The sequence below is a fragment of the Lipotes vexillifer genome, unplaced genomic scaffold (assembly GCF_000442215.2).
Source record: "Lipotes vexillifer unplaced genomic scaffold, Lipotes_vexillifer_v1.1 scaffold694, whole genome shotgun sequence".
NCBI lineage: Eukaryota > Metazoa > Chordata > Mammalia > Artiodactyla > Lipotidae > Lipotes > Lipotes vexillifer.
In genome coordinates this window covers 406,579-431,524 of record NW_006775690.1, presented here as the reverse complement: position 1 = coordinate 431,524, position 24,946 = coordinate 406,579, and the positions used below count along the sequence as shown (strand labels likewise).

The 24,946-nt window shown below is 37.3% G+C and overlaps 1 protein-coding gene across 2 annotated transcripts in view; it reads left to right on the top strand.

Moving 5' to 3' along the window:
* SYT1 (synaptotagmin 1) overlaps window positions 1-24,946 on the top strand; it is a 195,236-nt gene that overhangs the window by 109,676 nt on the left and 60,614 nt on the right. For both annotated transcript variants that reach the window (XM_007450159.1, XM_007450158.1), the window contains exon 6: window positions 2,041-2,158. In XM_007450159.1, the coding sequence (XP_007450221.1) occupies window positions 2,041-2,158 (118 nt within the window). The remainder of the gene's footprint in view (window positions 1-2,040; window positions 2,159-24,946) is intronic.

The following is a 24,946-nucleotide window of genomic DNA, read 5'->3' as shown; positions in this document are numbered from 1 at the left end:
AAGAGCGGTGTCATTTAAGAGAGAACGGTTGATTAGGATGCTTAGAGTGACCTGGTTCTCCAGCAGTTCCCCAGGAAGGCTACTGTGGCAAATAGACTCCTGCAAAAAGAACCCTCCTGATAAGCATTTCTGAACAGCAGTTTCGTTCATTTACCTTTCTCTTGTCTCCTAAGGTTCAGATGAATTTGTCCATCCTTTGTATTAATTTCTGTGCTATCAAGGCCCGTTCTGTATTTTCAGAGACTATGAAATGTAATCTAGTCCACTAGATTCTCCTGATGTGTACCTTAATTCCTAGGGGTGAGTAGGCACATTACAAGTAACTATTATCTACACTAGTGGAAGAGAGGTATGACCTAGATATTCAAAGTGGGGGAATTAGCTCCAATTTCCATGTATTTACTTTTTGAAAATATATGGAAAGTGATAATTCAGGGAAGGACCTTGTCTTCAAGGCGTTTTTAGTCATGTGGGAAAATTAAGACATGCACAGTAAGACCAAAAAAAGTCCTTAGTAACATAAGAGATATGTGGGTAACGTGCTATGGGAACTCAAGGAATGAAAGAACCATGGCTATACACACATGTGGTGATATTTTCAAAAGCATTACATAAGCAGAAAGTACCATTTCTCTCTTCCTCTCTCTCTCACGTGCGTGCGCACGCACACACACACAGACATTGAATATATTACTTCTCACCTATGGATAAATTATAGAACAGGTAGATACCCTTTTCCTTTTTGATAGATGGATTTAATGAGTACCCAAAAAAAGGAATTGCATTTTCTTAATTTGTTGGATTACATCTAGGCAGTTAATTTAGCCAATTTAACATATGTCAAGATACAGAGAAGGCCAAAAACAGCCATATTAGGAGTGCAACAGGAGAAGACCTGAGGATATGGCCTTCTGTACCTCATTCCTCTGTTAGAAATCTATCTGCAAAAGTCTGGCACAACCATTACCTTCTTTGGAATTACTATTGGCGGGGGTAGGGCAGGGAAAAGATACAAAGAAATAAACCCTGATTTGCCATAATACATATACTTAATCCCGTATGTCAGTGAGCAGTCTAGCACCTCCAGCATCTGAGAATACAACAAAGTGCACACCCTTGCCCCCTCTCTCGTGCTTTAATATGAATGCAAAAATATTCCTCATGTTCAATTAACAAAGTTCTTAGTTATCCTAAAGGGTAAAACACTTAAGGTGGGAGAACCCATAGGCCTCTTTTCTGAAAAAGGTAAAAGTTCTATATGGCGTCAACATTTTAAACTCTTCAGTTATTCAGAAATGCTCAAATATAGGATTGGTGAATGTTCTGGAAACTAAAATATGATACCAATGAAATAACGTGAGGGTATATGAGAAACTTTGTGTTACTGTGTATTTCACTTTTTTGACCCACCGCTTAGATTTTTATAAATTTTAGGATAAGGAAAAAGAAAGTTAGACCTCACTTGAAATGAGTAAAACTAAAAGTGCAAAAACTTATATACGTTTTTGCCTTTTTGCCTTTCTGCTATTAGGAATTTAAAATCTCTCATCAATAAATAGAATTTAAGTGGAACACGAAAGCAAGTCTTTTTCCCCCAAAAGTCTAAGTATTACACATAATCCTATTTGAAATGTCAAAAGACAAAAAAGTAGGTAGGTTGAATTCTACCAAAAAAGTGTTAGGCTCTTTTCAAAGCTATTTAATCAAGTTATGAATTTTTGCCAAGAGTTTTGCAGTACTATTCAGAAAGCAGTCTCTAAAAAAGTCGTCTTGGTCCCATCTCCTGAACCATTGAATTATGGATATATTTTGATGGATGTTAAAGTATAGATGAGCTACTTAAAAACTGAAATGAGTTACAGTCACTCTTGACGATACCTTAGTGAATGAAAGACCACTGGGTAAATGCCAGTGAACGTTAAGAGTTTTCAAATTCTAATTGTCATAATCCCCCTCCCTGAGGAGTTTACAGCGTTTAGGTACAAACCACATTCACCTTTATTTGAAAAATTACTTATACTTTCTTATTGGTTTTCATAGCAAGAGAAATTGGGTGATATCTGCTTCTCCCTCCGCTACGTACCTACCGCTGGCAAACTGACTGTTGTCATTCTTGAGGCAAAGAACCTGAAGAAGATGGACGTAGGTGGCTTGTCTGGTGAGTCTGATGTTTACTGTGTTTTTTGATGCTGTTTCATCGTGGATACCGAATGCACAGCACACGTGCCGCGATGCCCCACTCCTTAATTGGTCACAGTTCTCTTTCCCGTGGAACCTGGAAGCAGTTTCAGAATTCATCCCAACACAGAGACCCAGGAAGCCACTCTCAATTTATTCGAATTAGCAGAGAAGATGAGACCTATTTTCCCGCTTCACAGCCCAGGTATCAATTGGCAATCCTATAGCTCTGAAAGATGAAAGACTGCTTCTCTTTTGAAAGGCAACACCTATGACCAATTATAATTTTGTTCCGTTTTCTTGGTTTTGTTTTTTGGTCAAAATTCATTTATGATATGAAAAATACTGTTTTATCTGAGACTCATTAGGTTAATACTTAATTTATATAATAAAAGACAAATATTAGGTAAGTATATAGCCTAAGATAGTTTTTAGCAATACTGGTTTGTGTGAACATGCAGCATTTCAAAGGTATGTGAACAATAAAATCTGAGGGTGAATCCTCATGGTAATGCATTTATTCTCTACAGCTTGTGTTGGGGGTGGGGAAATTTTGGGATTTAAAGTTCTGTCAAACCCAATTTTCGTTTTAAAAAAAGTGAGTATATTCTTTTCTTTTTTTTTTTCAGTATTTTTTTAACACCTTTATTGGAGTATAATTGCTTTACAATGGTGTGTTAGTTTCTGCTGTATAACAAAGTGAATCAGCTATACATATACATATATCCCCATATCTCTTCCCTCTTGCATCTCCCTCCCACCCTCCCTATCCCACCCCTCTAGGTGGTCACAAAGCACCGAGCTGGTCTCCCTGTGCCATGCGGCTGCTTCCCACTAGCTATCTATTTTACATTTGGTAGTGCATATATGTCCATGCCACTCACTTCGTCCCAGCTTCCCCTTCCCCCTCCCCGTGTCCTCAAGTCCATTATACTTGCTCAAAAGCAAAGTCAACTGAAGGACTTGTCATTTCCACAACGGAACACAATTGTTTTTATTTTCTTCTCTGTGCGATTAAATCAGTTATATTCTTGATCTTCTAGTAACTCATTAAAGTGTGAGGAATTTTCTTGATATGGCACAGGGTCAAAAATAGACTATAGTTGTCATTGTTCATGGCTATGGAATTAGATCCAACATTACTGGTTATTCAGTGCTTTCTCTAATAAAAATATTGCAAACTTCAAAAGGTCACCCTCATGCAGCATGGTGATTTTATATTATAAAGTATAACAGCTAAAATATTCTAAAGCTAAGGTTTCACTTACTGAACCACTAATTTGTCAACCAAATTCTCCTGGTGCCTAAATTTACTTCTCTTTATAAATATATTGCCTGGGGAATCTGCACGACTTCTTTCATGTCACTAAGACCCCATTTAAAAACTTGCTGCTTTCATTGCCTAATGGCATTAACAGAGCAAGTTTAAAGCAATAAGCAGTTTCTTTCAAAAATGTAGAGTATTTACTGTGCCTAAGATGCAAAATATATGCATACACATATGTATGTATCTATACACATCCACCTTTTCCTGGCTCTGTCCAGTAAAAAGGCCTAGAAACAAACACTGACCTAGTAGCCATGACCACCCCAGAACCAGAAATGGCGTGAAAATACCATTTCTCACTAGAAGAACCTGGAGCTTATTGGAGAAATGGTAGATTCCAGGTGTGGCAAAGGAAGGTATACAAGACAAGCCTAGAACATCTCATCATACCAGAAAGCAAGGTAACTATCAAAGACTAAGGGAGTCATGTCAACAGGCTTAAGAGTCACCTTGAAGAGGCTTCCACTGGCCAAAGATGTGATCATTTGAACATCAGTAATGATAATAAATGCAATGTATTTAAACCTAAAAGAGTATTTAATGTGCAGAGAAATTTTTAGGCACGAGAACAGTTTACCCCCAGAATTCTACTTACTACCTTGAAGTCTGACTTCAGATGCCTTTGACCTTTCCGCTTCCTTTGGTTCGATAGCCAACTATCATCCTCTAGTTCTCTGCATCCTCTCTCCCACACTCCTTTCCAAACTCCTATGCCAACCACCTCCTCATCACCTCTATCTAGTGCTCTCCTGGTCTTCCTCCCCATTCACCTTAACACCCTTCATCAGAGTTCCAGAAGCAACTCTACCATGAAGCCAGTAACTTCAGGGTCCCTTATTTGTTCTGTCTTCTCCCAAAGTCCTAGAAAGGAGTCCCCATGGTCACAGATAGATATTTCACCCACAATCTGTTAATCACAGTTTGTGCCTCTTGACACTCTCACGCCTCTTCCATCATCCATCTCTCTTGTTGTTCAGCAGCATCAGAGATGCTACAGGCATTTTTGAGGTTTAGCTATGGGAAGTTGGGTCTAGCAGGACATTATTATGTGGCTTGCAGTCATAACCATGTGTAGTTGGGTAACTGCTATCTATCCCAGTGAAGGAAGGGCTCCTGGCTTGACTCCTACTACCCGTTGGGCTAACTCAACACTGTGACATGGAAGGGGCAAGGCCAGAGGTCATATCTAATTCAGTCTTCGTAACTCTGTAAAAAAGAAAAAAATATATTCTTTTTTCAAATGCCAGACTACATTTGCTGAAAACAGCTAGTTAACTGGAACCAAAGTGGGCTGTTTTGCCAGGGTTTACAATTATAGTAGCTTCACGACCCACCCAACCCAGTTCCACCCCTAAAGTTGAATTACCTGGAATGATTTGGTCGAACAGTTAAATATTAAATTAAGGATATTTAGCCTTGAAATATCCTTAAAGAGTCCTAATCATATGGGCTTCCTGCTGCCTGTAAAATTAAGTCATAATCACTCGGGTCGACGTAATATAGATACTTCCAGACTACGCCCCACCATATTTCTATATTTGAACCAAGTTGACCAGCACACTGGTCCCCGGAACAGGCAATGGGATTTGCTGCCTCCACTGTTTGCTTAAGTTGTTTCCATCACCTGGAATCTCTTCCATCCACCAAGGTCTAGCTAAACCCTGTCCATTCTTCAGGCCCAGCTGAAGTCTTATTTCCTCCATCTGTTGAACAACTATGTATTGTGTCCCTACTTTATGTTAGGCATTGTTCTGAAACCAGGTTTACATCAGTGGACAAAACAGCCAAAGGACCCTGCCCTCATACAGATTACATTGTATTGTGGGGAAACAGATAGGAAGCCAGTAAATAAGAAAAGCACATCGTACACCAAAAGGTGGTAAGTGCTATGAAGAAAGCAAAGCAGGGAAGTAGAATAAGGAATGTTGGGGAGAAGCTTTAAATGGGGTGGCTGGAGAAAGACCCGTGAGTAGGCAACCTTTTGGCAACAACCTGGAAGAGGTAAAGAAGTGAGCCATAGGGGTGCCTGGGACAGACAGCATTTTATGTGGAGGGATTCCATGAAGCCTTTTTTGATCCATCCTAAAATAACAAATTTTTTCCTTTTTTAAATGCCAGTAGTTTGTTTACACCCTTCAAACATCACGCTTCTCTCACTAGACTGTGCTCTATATTTATATATCCCACCATGCCCACACTGACTGGTAGCACTGAGCTGAGCTGCTGAGTGAATAATCAATTATTTACAAAGGAGCTATGGCCTGAAAAAACAAGTCTTGCATTTCAAATTTGTTTAACCTACTTACCATTGAAATAACTTTAAGCACTTGGATGGTCTGTCTCAAAGTAAGTTGACCTATGTCCAAGGAGACCAAAATTATATAATGAGGTCCTTCCAGGTAATTTGAATGCCAAACTACATTTGCTGGAAATGGCTAGTAAATTGGAACCAAAATGGGTTTTTTGCCAGTATTTAAATCCCAGTCTCCCACTGTTAGCAATCTGACATTGGACAAGTTATCTAGCTTTCTGAGCCTCAGTTGCATTATCTGTAAAGTGGGAATAATTAGAGAATCTTATTTATAAGGTTATTGTGAGAAATAAATGAAAGGACACTAAAGTGCTTACTAACTATTATTGTAATTATTTCTATCAGTAACCTTATCAAATCTTGGGCTAAATATGCAAAATGTGAAAGCAACCAATGGATAGTTTAACCAATTCCTTGATTTAGTGGGAAAAATGTTTGATGGGATTGGCTGGTCAATTCAGACAAAGAGATATCAGTAGACACCTGTATTCTAAGTCCCAATATCAAATTAAGACAATATATGGGATTAAACAAAAAATATTGAAGAAGAAATAGGAACATTTTTAAAAATAATTTCTTACTACTCCTCAACACAGTTTCTTTCTTTTCTACTGTATTAATTCAAAAAGCATGGCTCCAAGATTTTGCCTCTATCATATACCCAATATAACAAGCCATGCAAATCCCAGCTCTTACTTTACAGTGACAAATTTGATTGGACCATTCACATATCTACAGTAGACACTTGAGCTTTGATGCTTCCTGTTGTAGCGCTCAAGTATTTGAGCACCAGAGAGGGTTTCTGAATCTAGCTATTTGTATTGAAACCTTGAGTCCTGCAGGCTGCAAGGCTGTTCGTCAGGTGTAAGTATGTGCGGTGGGAAATGAGCAGCTTTTTTGCCCTGTACTTGGAAAAAACTCAAGTCTTCGGCCTAATAACCACAACTTAATATACATCTGCATTTTTGGAGTAAATCTCCCTTCAAATAAATGTTTTCGTAAAAATTGAGGTAGAGTATGAAGAGTGCGTTAGTCCATTCAGGCCGCTATAACAGAATACCATAACATGGGTGTCTCCTAAACAGAACTATCTCACAGTTCTGGAGGCTGAGACATCTAGGATTAAGGTGCCAATAGGTTCTGTGTCTGATGAGAACCTCCTTCCTGGTCCACAGATGGATGTTTTCTCTGTGTCCTCACGTGGTAGAAGGAGCAAGGGAGCTCTTTGGGGTCTCTTTTATAAGGTCACTAATCCCTTTCATGAGGGCTCGACCCTCAAGAGCTAATCGTCTCCCAAAGGTCCCACCTCCAAATACCATTGCACTGAGGACCCTGTTTCAACGTATGATTTTTAAGGGGACATTAACATTCGGTCTATAGAAAAGAGGTCTAAGAAATTGAAAGCATCAGAAAAGTTGAGAATTCCTAAAGGTGTGAGGTTCTATATATGTCTTGCATTTTTTAGCTGTATAATTTTTATATTTGAATTTCTACCCGTGTAGACTCACAAGTCAGAAATAACTAGATACCCTGCTCCTAATTTCTTGTCCCTGGATATGTTACAGTTACTCTTCTCAGGTTTTTTTTTTTGGTCATCCCAGAAATTTGAGACTTCTGAGTACAGCTTTAAAGAGGAATGTCAAGACTCTAAATTCAGTTTGGGCTTTATATCACAAGTTAAACAAAATTCTGAAAGTTTTCCAACGAGTACATAACTGTTCCAAGAAGGAAAGACAAAACTTCTGAACCAACAAAATGGAAGTGATAGTAAGCTTTTAAGTTTCTGTATTAGGGAGAAGTTCTAATTTTCAACTTTAATCTGAAAATTGTTTTCAAGTGTTAAGAAGTCATTAGCACATAGTTATAAAACACTCTACTAATTTAGAAAACCTTTTCTAACTTGGTTTTCTCATGTGGTCCTCAAGATAGACCTGTAAGGTAGTTTCTGAAGGTGATATTCTCAGAAAATTGAAGCTTAGAGACACTAGACAATGTATGTAAATCATCTTGCTCCACATCTGTCACATACATGGCATTCAATACTGGCCATTGCTTTTGTCGTTACTGACATTCAAAGTCACCTAATGTGTAGATTGTAGAGCTGGGACTGAAGTCCAGGGCCTACAATTCCACAACATGGAACATCTCAAAGACTGCTCCATTTCCCTCTTCCCCTGAACCTAGGACAGAATTCTTTTGAAATTTTTCTAAATGTTTGTACTGCTAGGAACCATGGCAAGTAAATCAAGGTAAAAATCTGCAGCCCTGCCCCCTCGATATGGTTTGTGTTCACCTATATTGTGAAGAGAACATCAAAAGTATGCCAATCATTGGCAGCAAGAGAATGCAGGGAAAACATAGGAAGGACTGAAATGATATGCCCCTAATTCCAGCAGTCTGCTGAAGGTCAAGGACCTGGAGAGGTAACTACAAGGTAGGATCAGGTCAGAGACATCCTGAGGGCTGGTTGGAGAGAGCGTGGTGGAAATTGTTCTTTTTTGATTTACTTTATTTATTGAAGTATAGTTGATTTACAATATTGTGTTAATTTCTGCTGTACAGGAAAGTGATTCCATTGTACATATATATATACATTCTTTTTTGTATTCTTTTCCATTATGGTTTATCTCAGGACATTAATATAGTTCTGTACAGGAAAGTGATTCCATTGTACATATATATATACATTCTTTTTTGTATTCTTTTCCATTATGGTTTATCTCAGGACATTGAATATAGTTCCCTGTGCTATACAGTAGGACTTGGATTGTTTATCCATTCTATATGTAATAGTCTGCTAACCCCAAACTCCCACTCTGTCCCTCCCCCCACCCACCCTCCCCCTTGGCAACCACAAGTCTGTTCTCTATGTCTGTGAGTCTGTTTCTGTTCTATAGATAGGTCCATTTGTACCATATTTTAGATTTCACATATAAGTGATATCATATGGTATTTGTCTTTCTGTCTTAGTTACTCAGTATGACAATCTCTAGGTCCATCCATGTTGCTGCAAACGGCATTATTTCACTCTTTTGTATGGCTGAATAGTATTCCATCCTATACGTGTACCACACCTTCTTTATCCATTCATCTGTCAGTGGACATTTAGGTTTTTCCATGTCTTGGCTGTTGTGAATAGAAACTGTTCTCTCTTACCATCTTCTCTCCCTGTCACTTTCCACACCAAGTCCCACCTCCAGTCTTCTTCCTGGCCATCCCCAGACCTGTCTCATCACTATGGAATTTATACTGTGAAAAGCAAAGAGCAGGAGTAGAGAGGTCCCCCAAAGCATCTAAGTTCCAAAGGACAGGGCGATGGATTTCACAAACGGCACCAACTACTTGAGGGAGATGATGGGAGAGGAAGAAAGGAGGCACACGGTGGTAAAGAAGTCACCATTGCTTTACAGCAAACTGCCAGTGTGTGGACAAGCCCCTGACACCCAACCCAGTATGATTTACCATGCTTCCCCCGCCCTGCCAGCCCCGCCCCCCACACACACGCACGCACTGCTTTCCTTTCTTCAAGATGTAATTTTTTTTTAATTTGTCATGGGTTTGTCTTGTCATTTCTACTGTCCTAGAAATAGAATTTGGAAAAGCGCCAATTTAAATTTTGGAAGTTATCTAGGAAAGGGCAACTCACCCAACCTTGGGGAATCACTAGATTCCACACATAGAAACCATGAATGAGCCAGGCCTATCGTTCTTTCAAGCACTAGTCAGCGAGATGTGATATTCTACCTATGTCAGAATCATCCCAGGTACATGTTAAAATTTAAGATTTCACGGACCACCTCAGACCAAATTATAACTGAATATCTATAGGTGGGAACCTGGAAATTGCATTTTAAACATTCCCCCATGTTATGCTTATGCATCTTAATAGGAAACTATACTTTATAGGGAATGTATAGAGTTAAAGGAAGCTAGGGTGGAAATCATATTGCAATATATGTGTCTGAAATCAACACACCTGAACACCTTAAACTTACAATGTTTGTCAATTTATGTCACAATTCTTTTTTAAAAAAAGAAAAAGAAAACTGTGTTTTAGAGGCTTAAATTCTACATCATAATTTTTTAGCTGAGGTCCAGTTCAGCCCAACTCCAAGTTATAATTTTTATCAGTGATATAGAATACATCCTTTGCTTCGTCCACTGGAATTTCCTTAAGAAGTCCTATTTTTTTTTTTTTTTTTTAAATCAGCTCAGTATCCTCTTCCCTGAAAAATACCTTGCCCACGTATCTAAATTACTGTCTTTTCTTCTTCGGTTTTTTCCAACCAGAAACAAAAGCAATAGGTAGTTCCTTTATACATTCATGATCACCACTCTTAACTGTTCTTCCATTGGTGTTGAAAGCATGACAAAGAAAACCACTCCAAATTCAATTGATTTGGACTAAAAGACACTAGTCTGGGAGCTGGGCCAACAAATCAAGTGGCAAAAACTTATCTGAGACAATTAGATAGGGATATGCAAATTAATTGGCCATGATATCAGGGTCAAGCCATAACATGCAAATAAACTGGCATCTTACTGAGCTAACGAGATAGGAATATGCATAATAAGTTGGCCATGATGTCAGATGGCTTCATCCTAATTTTAGGCTTGAATGTTATAATATAAAATTCCGTGACACTTCGAAAGGCTTAATTACAATATTGATAAAATAGTCTGAATCCCTAAGATGTGAACAAGTTGATCTGAAAAAGAAATGACAAATCTTTAAACTGGATCATCCTGCAATGTGAGATCCAGCCACAATTACCACAGAATAGAGAGAGATGCTACACCTGAAGGACTAAGTGGTTTGGATGAAATGAGAAGAGGAGATGTGGGATGTGGGCTAGATTTGGTCTCAGAAAAAATGAGTGATTGGCTGAAACGCATTAGTTCAGAACAGCACAAAAACTCCTAAATAAGTCCTTTAGCCGGCAGGTACATATCAAATCATACAACAAACATTTGAATACCCACTCAGTGCCAGGCACTATGCCAGTCCTTGGCTAAACAAGTAAAAACAACAGCAGACACTCACGTAGCACAATGTGAGCCAGACATCCTCCTAAATGCTTTACATATGCTAAGTGATTTAACCCACACTTACAACCCTATGAGGTAGATACTATTTTTAATGCTATTTTATTAGTAGAAGTAAAGCACAGAGAGGTAAGTAACTTTCCCAAGGTCACAGAGTCAGTATTTGGCAGATTTAGGATGTCAAGCCAAGCAGTATTCCGACTGCATGAATAAAACTCGACTCCTCAGGCATTATCGTTCCTCACCAGGTTCAATCTGGATGACAGATGGCTAACTACCTGTTATAGTTTGAGAGATGGCCAAAAATTCTACCTGATTCCAAAATTCCTTCATGCCCAAACTAAAATTAGGTCATGAAAGCCACTAATATAAATTCACTGGTTGATTGTTCAATTAGGTTTTGGTTACTTAGATGGCAAAGACAGGATCAATGAGTTCATAAGATCAGACATCAAATACTAATAGATTTCCAGTATGAAAGGACCACGTCAGTTTCAGTGTACAGACTGGTATGTTATTTTAGTGACTGATTCTTTATGCACAAAAGAGGACAAAATACAAAACAGTGTAGTTTCAGCTGTATCAGTGGTAGAGACGCAGGGATGTTGCTAGAACAATATGGAAGAAAGCCCAAGTCTAAAGGATTTGAGTGCCTATTAGGTGGCAGAGGAAGACTAAAGAAAAATTTTACCTACTACTCAATATCAAGGGCTGATTCTGGATGACAGTATGTATGATATGATTGGGATGGGGGGGGAGATATGATTTAATAGTACAAAAGCTTACTGCCCCTATAAAGTGCTATGGGACTCTGTGGGCCGATATTACATATTTAAATGATAAGACTGAAGAAACTTGAATTGCAACAGACAACTACCAGGAAAATAGAGCTCAGCTGGACTATGTTAATGAGATCCACATATGGAGAAGTGGAAATAGTTCCAAAGAAATCTGAATTTTTACTAGTCACCTTGAAACTCCAATTCTGAAGGTAACAGCCATGTTTCCAGGCACTGAAATTCCAAGCTCAGTGAATAAATCCAAAAGAAAAAGAAAAAAAACAAACCTTGCTAGGCTGAGTAATCCAAAGTGTGATAGATGAGCTTCAGTGTAGTCAAGCTTAGAAGTAATATATTGAAAGGAAAAAAAAAAGGTTAGAGTATAAAATAATAGGGTCTATTATAAGCCAAGAAAAGTCACATAGAGCCATCCATTGAAGACATTCATCAAGTGTGCCACTACAACCAAAGAGGCTTGATGTTGTCATGGAGGATTTTATAAACACAACAGGGAAAAAATGCCCTGCCTTTGTCCCAGACTGAAGCTCATTCACGTGTGGAGAGCCTGTGGTTACAGTCCGACCTTAGGAAAGAGAGTGGGGTTAAAGGACCAGCTGCCAGAGAGGTGGCTAGAACAGGGATGAAGAGGCTGTGTGTGAGAACAGGCTAAGAAGATTGCGACTTTGTAGTCTGGAAAAGGAAAGCTGAGCAGAGATACGATTAGAGTCTGAAAATCATGAAAGGTTGAGCCAGAGTAAGACCAACCTGTTTATCACATCCCACAATGCTAAAATTAGGAAGTGACTTTGATGCTTGAAAGAGAATAGATAAAAGGGAGGGCCATCGAGAATCATCTCAAAGGCACCTTTCTGCTCAAATTCTTCATCAAATTTTCTCTGCTACTTTACAGTTCAGTAGTAAAACTTGTTCTAGGAGATGGAGTGGGTTAAGATCAATGTATGGGTCTGTTTTGAGTTATAGGCTTGAAAGGGGACATCTCTAAACCTTTATTGTATGTTGTCTTGTAGGACCCCATGTGCCTTTCCATGAGTAACCATCAGAAACAAACCCCACAGCTGCAAAGCTCACTAGTTGTTCAACCCAGAATGGCTATATTTGCATCCTTGAGTTTCCATTCTATCCTCTGCTCTCCATTCAGTATGTAAGAAAGGAATTGGGAAGGCCAGATTTAATAGGTAATTGCACTGGCAGGATTAAAGCCCCAAAATACTTGTTTTTAAAACTGTATTTGGTGGGCTTTAAGAGATTTTATTATCTATATTATATGTATTTGATAATGTTTTAAAATAAAACTATTAAAAATATATCACATTTGTGTCAACATTATAAATTAACTATACTTAAACTTTCAGAAGTTAAAAAAGTATTGCAAATATCTTTGCCATTTTTCACTTCCTTTTATGAGACTGCCAGTTTCCCATTCAGCCTGGGACAGTTAGGTAACAAAAAGGGGAAATACTATCGAGTCTGAACCACCACAACAATGCTCAGGGAAATAGAAACATCAAAAACAATCTTTTTTAAAAAAAATTACATACTTTATTATAGTCACCTCCACTTTCAAAAGGATATATTATTGTTTGTATTTGGTCCCTTAATCCCTTATTCCTGATTTGTTATAAATTTAATCATTCTTTTTCCTTCCTTTTTATAGCCTTGCCACTTGCTTGTACCAAGAGCTACCTTGAGAGCAGAGATGGTGTCTACATATGTTTGCCTTCTCAGAGGCCCTGGAACTTATGTGAGGGGAACATACTTCAGCTTCCCTGCCTAAACAACCAGTTACAGATTTTAAGATTCTGCCAATCTAACTGGTTATTTTGCTTTCACCTTCCAACTGATCTGACTTAATTTCTTCCATTTAATGAAATCCTTTTGGCATCATAGAGTAGTAACAGTATAATAGAAACAGCAACTAAGAAATAAGATCAGAAACTTAACATGTAGTTATTGAAATTGATTTCAGCTGTCATTTTAAGATTTCTTTTTTCCTTTATTCCCCCACTTCTTAATAGTTTAAAAAAAAAAGTGAAACAGATTATCTCCAGGAAATAAAGGCAAAGAATAACCCAGAAATGCATGCGTTACTACAGTTATTCCTCAACAAGGGTCATAAAGACATTTTCCAGCGAAGAGGTAAAGACAAAAACTGTTCCCTAGTCACATCTTTAGCCCAGCATGTACAGATAAGGCAATGACTCAGCATCTTACTTGTTCATTGCTTTATAGACTAACTCCTTATAAAAGTCAAGAGACCATAGCAGCTGGTTGCCTTTTTCAATTCCTAATGGCCTAACTTTTGCTACGTATCATTCTCAGTGCTCCCAGGAAAACTAGGAGGCTTTCTATAACTTTTTTCTTCTACCAAAAAAAAAAAAAAAAAAAGTCTTAAGTGTTTACTTAGGAAATTAACTTTGTAACTTGAAAATATGAGATAAGCACATTATTTGATCTCCTTGGGAAAGCTCAAACTGCTTTTGCTCAAAACTAAAGCAACATGGTGACTGACTTAACTTCTAGACTTCAAACTACTGATTTCAGCTAATAATATGACAGTGTGATTAACTGTCCTATGTGAACCAAAAAGGGGTGAATGCATTTAGTGATAGCACACTTGCAGAGCTCATACGCGTACATATGGAACTGTGACATGTCAGTTATCTACAGTTGTTACAGCTGCCATTTGTTCATAGTATTATGGACTTTCATATCCTAATTAAGGAAACAAATGCTTTCACACATAGCACTGTTAAACTATTTCCCTCCATTTTTAGTTTTCAAATTATAGAGAAGCTCAATAAAATTAAAATAACCTATAACGCCACCATTGATCTCAAATGGAGGGTAAAAAATTAAGCCCCCAAACTACTCCCTCTAATCTCTTTCCATTCAGAGATAGTTCAGTGTCTCAAGGAAACAATTTGAAACTTCACATCAAGATTTTTTTGATTTATATAAATTATATATGCACATATAATATATGCATTTTATAAAAATGAAATCATAAAACATATTACGCTAATATTTTTTCACCTAGCAATATATAATAGAGATCCTTCTAGGACAGTATGTATAGATGTGCCATTATTTCTACTAGTTGTATGACATCTCTTTGTTTGGATGCACCATAATATATTTAGTAATTCCCTTATAAATATAACTGTGAGGGCTTCCCTGGTGGTGCAGTGGTTGAGAGTCCACCTGCCGATGCAGGGGACACGGGTTCGTGCCCCGGTCCGGCAGGATCCCACATGCCACAAAAAAAAAAATCTTTTTTTACCCACCCCCTAGAGAAACACAAAAAAAAAAAAAAAAAAAAAAAAGGGACCTAAAAAAACTTACAAGCTTTTGCCCAGCAAAGGAAACCAAAAAAAAAAAAAAAAAAAGACAACCTTGACTGATAGCAAAGAATACAAAAAAAAAAAAAAAAGTCAGGTTATCAGCGTGTAGATTTTCAGATATTCATCAGCTATATTTGCAGGCGTTTGAATCCTTTAACACAGTCCAGCAGCATTGTTTTGATAGCAAGTTGGAGATATCTGTGACAGTCACTATAGTCAAAGTAAAAATATATACTTTTACAAAGTCAAAACCAATATTTTTAAGACAATTTCTCAAGTTCTAGATTTTACAAAACTACTTAAACACGTGAAAGGTACTTATACTGAAAGTTGCCAATTCTAGGTGTAGAAAATACTCCTGAGTTTTATAGTATCTTCTTTACATGCAGTGAAAATATTATAAATGAAAGCAGCCTAAAGAGCTGTATTATATTATAGGGAAGCTTCAGTTTACTATAATTAGATACCTATTTTAATCTTAACTGGAAGGCGTGCTCATGTTTTATATAAGAATTTCACTGAAAAATTTTTAAGAAGAGTTTTGTGGCAGAGATTTTAAAAGAGGCAGTGAATGCTTATGAATTATGCAAGTCTGAACTTTCATTTTAATAACTCCATTAAAATATAAAAACCTTAAAAGCCTCCCAATAGGAATTTAACTTTATAGAAAGGCTTTATATGTGCCCTGACCTTGCCAAAAGACATGCCTTAGTCATGATTTAACAGTTATTACAGGGCAAAGCCTAATAATAAAGACCCATCTGAAAAAAACCAGCATTTGTCCTTGCCTCCTTGGCCTCCAGTGGAGTTGCAACTCAGCCGTAAACAGACCCTCTCCTGAGAGACAGCAGGATGCAGTGGGAAAGGAACAGTAACCAGCATTGGAAAACCTGGATCTGAAGCCTTTTAACCTTGCTGATCCTGTCTGCTTGTTTATACAGTTGGGGTATTAATAACAGCAAGGTTGTCACGTAAGCAAATGAAGTAATGTCAGGTGGAAACTCTGAGTTGACAGCACCATGTTAAGTGTTGCTTATTTTTAAGCCAAAGACAGTTCTTGGTTGACTATTTTTCTCACCATATCCTGGTTCCTAGAAAATATAGTCCTATATGGCTCATATTGTGTATGTTTAAAGAATGCACCCCCATTATTTGGATGGCAGTCACCTGCTTGGACTCACCTACTCTAGAACATCCCAAGGCTAACAAATCCTGCTCCCCTCATCCATTCATTCTTGGCCACAAGACCTTGTATATTTTATAAGAAATAAGACCAGTAGTGTATTTCTCAAGGATATATTTCTACCATTTTCAACTCTAAGTTATATGAATTTTCTAAGATACCAGAGTTCTCTCGCAAGTGGTTCTTTATGATCACAGGCCCAAGATTGGGCTAATAAATAGGAATAAAGAATAGAACCTCTCTCATCCTAATTACCAAGTTCATGCCTGGAAGCTGGATAAACTCTCTCTAAAATGAAAACACCATAAGATGGAACCTGGTGTTGCTTTGTTAGTTTGACTAGAAGGGGCACGGCCTGGTCCCAGAGCAACTCTGGGGGAAGATATGTGAAAAACTGTTGTGCCCTAGAGCAGAGATGAACCCTCTATGTCACTTTGATTTGTTATTCAACTAATTGCTAATTTTGCCTACATCAGTAATGTTGAACTGTGTGTGTCTCTCTCAAACTAGCCAGTCTGACCCAAGTAAACCAATTGCTTAGGAAGCATATTCTGTGAAGCTAGGAACCTGAACACTATCTATATTCCAGGGATAAGTGTCAGAGCTTCACAGGATGCTAAGGCAGATATAAACACGAGATTAGGAGGTATAATCCAGCTTGATCCTCACATTTAAAAAAACTCTTCAAACCTATTGCGGTCAAGGCTGCTTTTATTTTTTTTTTATTTTTTTTTTTTTTGCTTTTATTTTTTAAAATCAAGATGTATCTTTAGTATTCCTGGAGTAATATTCCCAAGAGAAGTATTACGTAAGTTTAGCCCAAAGCTAAAGATGCTATCCTCAAACCAAATTAGATATACAGATTTTCATGTGTAAATAGATACATCTTTTAAATTAACATACCCACATAATTATAGCATATAGATTTTGATTCTTATAACTGCCACTTGAAATTTTTTTTAATGTAAACTATTCTAGCCATCTTTAATGCTGTAAGAGGACCTAGTTTTTAAAGCTACCAGAACTTAACATTTGCTTGCAAGCAAGATACAGGAATGGGATTTTTTTTTTTCATCTTGGGTGGGTTGATGAGCACAACGATTTTTATTTCTATTTGACTGCTGCTGGTGTGGATGGGTCTTGCCATTGCCTCCCTAGCTTTTCCATTTGATCTGAAATGTAAAAACAGCAGTGAAATCTTCATGGAAGAGCGTATCTATTAAAGACAGATTTATCCCCACCAAGTAGGGATAAAAATTGAGGATGAAAGACTATTGCCGATAATGATGTCGACAACAATGACAATACTATAGTCTTGTTTCATCTTAATCCCATGAAGTCAAGATTATCCCCATATGCAAATGAGGAAACGAAGCCTTGGAAAAATTAAGAGACTTGCTCAAGGTCACAGAGTGAATGAATGGCAGGTCCCAGCTCCTCGCTCCAGCTGGGTCTGTTACCTAAGCCTGTCTGATTACCCACTACATTCCACTGTCTAGACGATGCACACTGTAATTTCAATTGGCCATAATCCCCAAACCGTAGAAACCTCAACCGTAGAAGATAATAAATGCTTTTGAGCTACAAAATGATAGTTGACTCACAATTAATACCCTGTATAGATTACCGTGACAAAGTAACGGTATCCAACTGTGCCTGCAAATGCCAACGCATGCAAATGCCTGCGACTTCATAGATAAATAGCAAATGCCCTAATGAGTAAAAAATAACTGCTTTTTTTTTTCTGTGTGCTTATTTCTGCTGGAAAATAATATCCAGAACGAATTTATGTTCTTTCCAACAACTAAAAAGAAAAGAGAGAGGGAAGGGGGCGAGGGGCGTGGAGATTTGTGTTTACAAGTTTACATAATACAAAAAAAGAGCAGCCATGAAATAGTGAGCTGTGGCTTCCCAGTGGGAAGATAATCACATGCAACCAGTGAGTTCCTGGGCAATTTTAATTTCCTTTAATCATTTCCAAAGTCGTGCCTCAAGAGGTGTAACCTAAAAAGCTTCCTAACATCTTGCCTTCCTTTTTTCCTCCTCCTTTTTTCAGTTTGGCACAAAGTAGCAAGAAAAACAAAACAAATGAACCTGGGTAGAAGCAATTTAAGTATTTGCTTCCCCGGGAAAATTCCTCCGTTATTTTAGTCCCATCATCATTCATCTCTACCTTTGTACTGTCCACGTATTTCACTGGATCACAGGCCTGTCTTTCTTTGATCATGTCCTATAAATGCCTTTCCTCGTTCATGAGACTGAGTTCTTTAATCGTCAGGGTTGCCAGGCACCCTATTTATTCCTTTTCCTGTGTTTCCACGGCACACTGGAGTTATCCCTTCCCGTGATTTATCACATGCTGTAGGTGTCTGTGGCTCTTTCTGAGTTCCTTTTGCCAGAGACCTGACTTAATTCATTTTTGCATGGCCGTCATCTAGCACTGCCTAAAGTAGGGCCCCATAAGGGTTGAAATAAAATGAAAATACAAATATTTCATTTTATCCCCCCATGTTGGGCTAAAAGTATGAACTGAATTGAAATGAATCCAAAGTTAAGTTGAACTGAATTGAATACATTATGTCACAATAAAATTATCCAGATTACACTTACACTTATAGACAAATTGATTAGCACAGCCCAACTATGATGTTGTGATTCTAATGACTGATACTCCTAGCATTACCTATTATACTACCATAGAAGGGGCAATACCTTTAGGCATAATATTTTAGTTATTTCTTTCAACTGAGGCCATAATGGCAGACACAGTCTAAATTACTGTGTATTTAAAGAGTGGCTAGGAAATGTAGAACAAACCTCTGGAAGGTTGACAGTATGTCTGAAAAAGCAAATGATGTATAAAGTAACATGAACTAACATTACACTATTGATTATACAGGAAGATTCCTCAAAACAAGTAGATTTTAAATTTCCTTTTCCAGGCTAAGTCAACTTCTTGGTCCAAGATGTGCTGTCATCCCAGAGGGAGAGGAAGTCCAATCACCATCAGGTCATCACCTCGCTCCTCTCTTCTCATTGACTGGTTTTTAAAGCCAGAGATAATCAGCAAGTCAGTCACCATCTGGGTTAAGCCCTACATTGGGTACTCGAGATTCAGTCAATAAGATGGACGTAGTCTGTCCTGCTATGGAGCCTACAGTCTCAAAAAAGACCAAAGTATAAAAATAATTTAAAACCCTATGTATTAGAAAAAAAATCAACAGGATATGAAATTAAAGGAAGTTTCCCTCACCCCATGGATATGGACTCTGATTTAGGAGTTATAGGCAATTCTTCTCAAAAATTCTCTCTTTTCAAAAAAGTTATTTACGAGCCAGATAAACATTTTGTGAAAATCAAAGTGAGGACAGGGCTGAGGGGGGAGCTATCGCTTCTTTACAATCAATGTTTAAGCAGCATACAGTTGTCTGATGATGAAATAAGTGAACATCACTTTGAAGATCTCTAATCAGTAAAACTTTTGGAGCACCGTCTTCCTTGCATGTTTATTGCAGGTTTATAAATTTTGTACATTTAATGTTGTAGTAATATAAAATGGACATCATAAACTTCTTTAAAAGTAAAAAAAGTAAAACCTATGGCAAAAGTAAAATACACATTTTACATTTATGAATGACAAAAATGTTATTCTCCCTTCCAATGTTATTAATATAACTATTGTGTTAGTAAATATGCATCATTGAAAATATAGTTTTAACCCTGTGACATAGCGATTCACAAGTTTATTTCACTTAGCTCTAAAAAGAAGTGTCATTAAAAAAAAACACCTCACAAAGGCACAATATTGACTGTAAATTGAGATTCACAGTAAATATAAATCAGATCACACTGACTGAAGTTTTTGATGTTTTCAAAAACATTTTCAGTCACTTCTCTAACCTGAAATAGATCATTTTTACTTCTAATCATGTCTGACACTGAGCTCACTCGATAAACAGTTCTGTCACATTCTTATTTTTCACTCCTGTGAAATACATTTGCATTATCAGGTTTTTAAGCCACCGTTGTTTTTCAGGAATCACTTTAAGCAACGTGCTCATTTCGTGAGGATTAGTTTGGTTAAAACTAAATATAATCCAGAAATACATATCACTTAGTTCACGTAAACTGCAGTACATAGCAAAACACAAAAAGCAAACAAGTGAGGGTCCGTCCCTCGGGCAGTGGTGCTGTCGCAGCCCCTCAGCAACCCTTGAACACCGCCTGTGAATGATGCCCAAACAAGGACGCCACATTGTTCTGTACCTCAGACCGTAGCAACTCTCTAATCTGGTCTTATTTTTAGAAGAAAAAATAAAGCAGAAATTCTAATATTTTCTTCCCCATGGAGAATATTTAACTCCACACTGAAGACCACAGAAGACTCAAGGCTTCTAGTTAATACACCAGAAATCTGCCAATCATACTACATTTTCTTTTCCTTTCTCTTCTCTTACCACAGCCAGAAAGATATTGTATCATGTTGCTTCAATTTTCCTTCCTTAAAAAAAAAAATCAATTATTTATTAACCCAGAAGCACAATGCATTGTAACTTATCAACTAGCGAATGAGATAAGTGTTTTAGGCTTTGCAGGCCACCTGGTTTCTTGGAACTATTCAACTCTACCCTTGTAACACGAAAACAGCCATAGACAATGTGAAGAATAGATGTGACGGTGTTCTAATAAAACTTTATATAGGGACACTGACATTTGAATTTCATGTAATTTCACATCTCGTGGAATATTATTCTTTCCTTTTTTTTTTTCCAACTTTTAAAAATGGAAAAACCTCTTTAGTTTGCGCCCACAAAAAAACATGCAGCAGGTAGATTTGGTCCATAGGCAATAATTTGAGGAGCCCCAAGGCCAGAGGAAGGGTAGGTAACCCTTACTGGGGTGTCATGGAGGCTTCCTGGAGGAGGAACTGTGTGAGGGGTTATGCAGCTCGGGAGGACAGGCCCAAAGCACAGTGTGAGCAAAGGCATGTCTGTGTGAAACTAATGGGCAAGTGCATATGAAATTGCTGCGGCAGAAGAGTGAGAAATGAAGTGGACAGAGAGGCAGGGCAGGATCGAGGGAATCGAATTTTATGCTCTGGGGGTGTTAGGGTGACACTGAGGGGTCTAAGCAGGGAGTTTGTGTTGGAATGATCAGCAGTGGGGGATTCTAGAATGTCAATTCTAGCTCTGGCTGTGCAGTCAGTCTGACTTGGGCTAGGATCCCCATTCTGCCACTGACCACACATACAACTTCAAGCTAGCTTCTTATCCCTCTAACTCTGAATCCCTTCATCCGAAAACCAAAGATCCTCTCTAGGTCCATCCATGTTGCTGCAAATGGCATCATTTCATTCTTTTTTATGGCTGAGTAATATTCCATTGTACTATATATGTACCACATCTTTATCCATTCATCTGTAGATGGACATTTAGGTTGTTTCCATGTCTTGGCTACTGTAAATAGTGCTGCTGTGAACACTAGGGTGCATGTATCATTTCAAATTAGAGTTCTATCAGATATATGCCCAGGAGTGGGATTGCTGGATCATATGGCAACTATTTTTAGTTTAAGGAACCTCCATACTGTTCTCCATAGTGGCTACACCAATCTACATTCCCACCAACAGTGTAGGAGGGTTCCCTTTTCTCCACACCCTCTCCAGCATTTATTATTTGTAGACTTTTTAATGATGGCCATTCTGAGCTGTATGGTTACCAAACGGGAAAGGCAGGAGGAGGGATAAATTAGGGGTTTAGGATTAGCAGATACAAGCTACTATATATAAAAGAAACAACAAGGTCCTACTGTAGAGCACAGGGGACTATATTCAGTATCTTGTAATAAACTATAATGGAAAAGAAAACTAAAGATAATCCCTCCCCTAGCATTTGCTATTCTCTGTTATTTGCTTCTCTTGCTGCACATGCTTTCACAACTGATAATATGAGTCACTAACTGGTTGCTGGACTGATGCCCCCTCTAGCTTGCAGAAACATGTCATTACCAATGTACACCAAGTGCCTAGCATTGTGTCTCACAGCAGGTACACAAAAGTAGTTAAGGAATAAATGAAACAAGTCAAAGCCAATATTCTCCCACCTTGTTATTCTATCATTGTCCATACGTGCTTCTTGTTTTGCAAGGATAAATATGTTGTAACATTTATTTAAAACTTGGAACAAAGGCACTGAGAGAAAAATGATTAATCATCCTCTATACAACTATCTTATACATAATAAGTTTGTTTTTCTGAGAGAGTTCTAATTACATTACATTTTGGTACATAGCTTTTCCCCCCGCCCTCTTCCACTGAGATGCCTTTCCTTCAAGAAATTTTCTTAATTTAAATAGGCAATTTTCTAGTTTATATTGCACTAAATTTGAAGTAGCATCTTTCCAAAGCACAGTGCATTAGGCTAACTTTTTAACTTAAACTCAGAAATAAGATGACAAGTGGCCCATTTCATGAATGATCCAAATGATGTATCCTTCCTCCTATAAATTGCCAAAAGTCCTTCATATTTCACTACCTGATACCATAACACATTATAAATTGTATACATATGATTTATCTAATCACCAGATTTCTAGGACTCTTGCTCCAGAGCATACCAGAAAGCAACAAAAATCCATGTTGATGTTTTGCTCAAATTGTTTCTTATTGTTCCAGTTCATTCATTCAGTGAATGTCTACTGAGGACCTCCTATGTGCCATGCACTGTTAAATCTTTCCTTTTAGGGATATTCATGGAACATGTTTGACATTTTTACTTTCTAAAGAGCTGAATTCTTCACCACTTTATTTTTCCTATTATGTGTATGGGTAATAATGGCCTAATTAGAAAAAGTCTAACAGTTTCTAGGGATAGGATAAAATATAAAAAAACTCATAGGACTGTTTAAGCCATACAGATTTTAAGAAGCATGATCTTCAGTTTCTGTCATCCTTCTATTTTCCAAGTAATCATAACTGCATCTTGAAATCTAACCTCATTTACATAGGATGGTGTTACTTTTTTTTCACGAGCAAATGCCTTTATTAGATTAAATGAAATATATTTAATGTTCTAAGTCATATACTTCTGCAACCAAAAGGTGTATGTCACACATACAGTGGAAAATACATTTCAAAACTTCAAAAGCTTGTCATAAAGTGTTCACTCAAGATAAATTTTACTCCATAATCATACAAAATGAATCAATTAACCCTGAGTTTTAATATCTCAATGTGACTTTAACAAAAATACTATTACACACATTTAGAATTGGTACACAAGGTATATAATTGTATGTTAAGCACTGTCTTTGCTTATATTTTAGCCAACAAAATGTAGTTGTTTTTTTTATATGACAGTGTTACTTTTGAAAATTCACGTTGGCCCTATCGCCATTACTATATAAACAACTTAGTTCCCTTTCTCCCTTTTAGTTCCACAGTCCTTTAAGATTGATTATAAATTGAGAATATCCAGGATGCTAAAACGATATACAATTTACACAACATGCCAAATCTGTTATTTAGAAAAACCCTGTCATTTTCTCAGGAGAGCTTATAATTACATTCCAACACCTATTTCGTCATCACTCCAGTCTTGACTAAAATTAAGCAGAAAATAGTGTATGTGAGAAAACAGTTTAATTCTATTTCTGAAAATGAGTTCTTTCCAAGAAAATTCTGTTCAAATGTGATGAGATCCCCAGGATTTTATAAATTTGCAGTTACTAACTTGTTAACCCAAATAAGTGGGGAGAGATATATTCATTCAGTGCCATAAATATATACTCTATGAATATATTTATATTATGTATATGTATTCTATGATATATATATTTAGTCTGGATTTTATCCAAAATCCTAAGGATGCCTTAACATTTTGGTGAAATATATACTATATAGACAAGATTTAAACACTTGAATATTCAACAGAAATAGCTGTTGAATCAATTGAGTAAATGTAGTTTAGTGTTTGTTGCCCCTTCTTCTTCCCGAATAGTTTTACTTGCTCATTGATTCAAAACATATAGCACACCTGTGTCCTAGTCAGTTCTGGAGGCTAAGGATATAGTAGTGAATAAAACAGTCAACCCTCCTTCATGAGACTGATATTCTAGAGGGCGAGAAAAACACTAAGCAAGATAAATGAGTAAACTACAAAGTGTTTTAGATAATAAGTTTTGAGGAGAAAAATGGAGATGGAAATGTTTAAGTAGTCAGATTCTGAATATATTTTGAAAGGATCTGAAGTCAAAACAAAAAGGAGTGTATGTTTGAAAACAGGGCTTGGGTCAAAATGTTTATCTTCAAAATAGGAGTGCGAATTGGGGATCTGTTACCTTCTATATCCTTCCATGGAAATTTCCTCCTGAGAAAAGAAATGCATTTAATTCTAGTGTTCTTGTCATGTTTCTGATGATTTACATTCTCATTTTCAGTTCTGAGATTATGGTTTAGTAAATGGTCCTCAGACCCAATAAACTCATCAGCAGAGAATTTTTTTTAGCAAGTTAATCAAAATGCAGGCAAGACAATGGGATATGCTTGAAATAACAAATCACTTGATTAGTTAATTAGGTTAGCAAGACTGCCACGAAATGAAACCCTGTCACTTTTTAAAACCTCAGTTGAAAATATTCTGGGTAATGACATGTACATTTTCAAGGAATAAAGAAAATTGGCCCTTTTGAAGGTTACTAAAAGGTACCAGCTGTGTACCTTTCCAAGGAGTCCTCAGAGAACTCTGAAAATACATAAGGGAT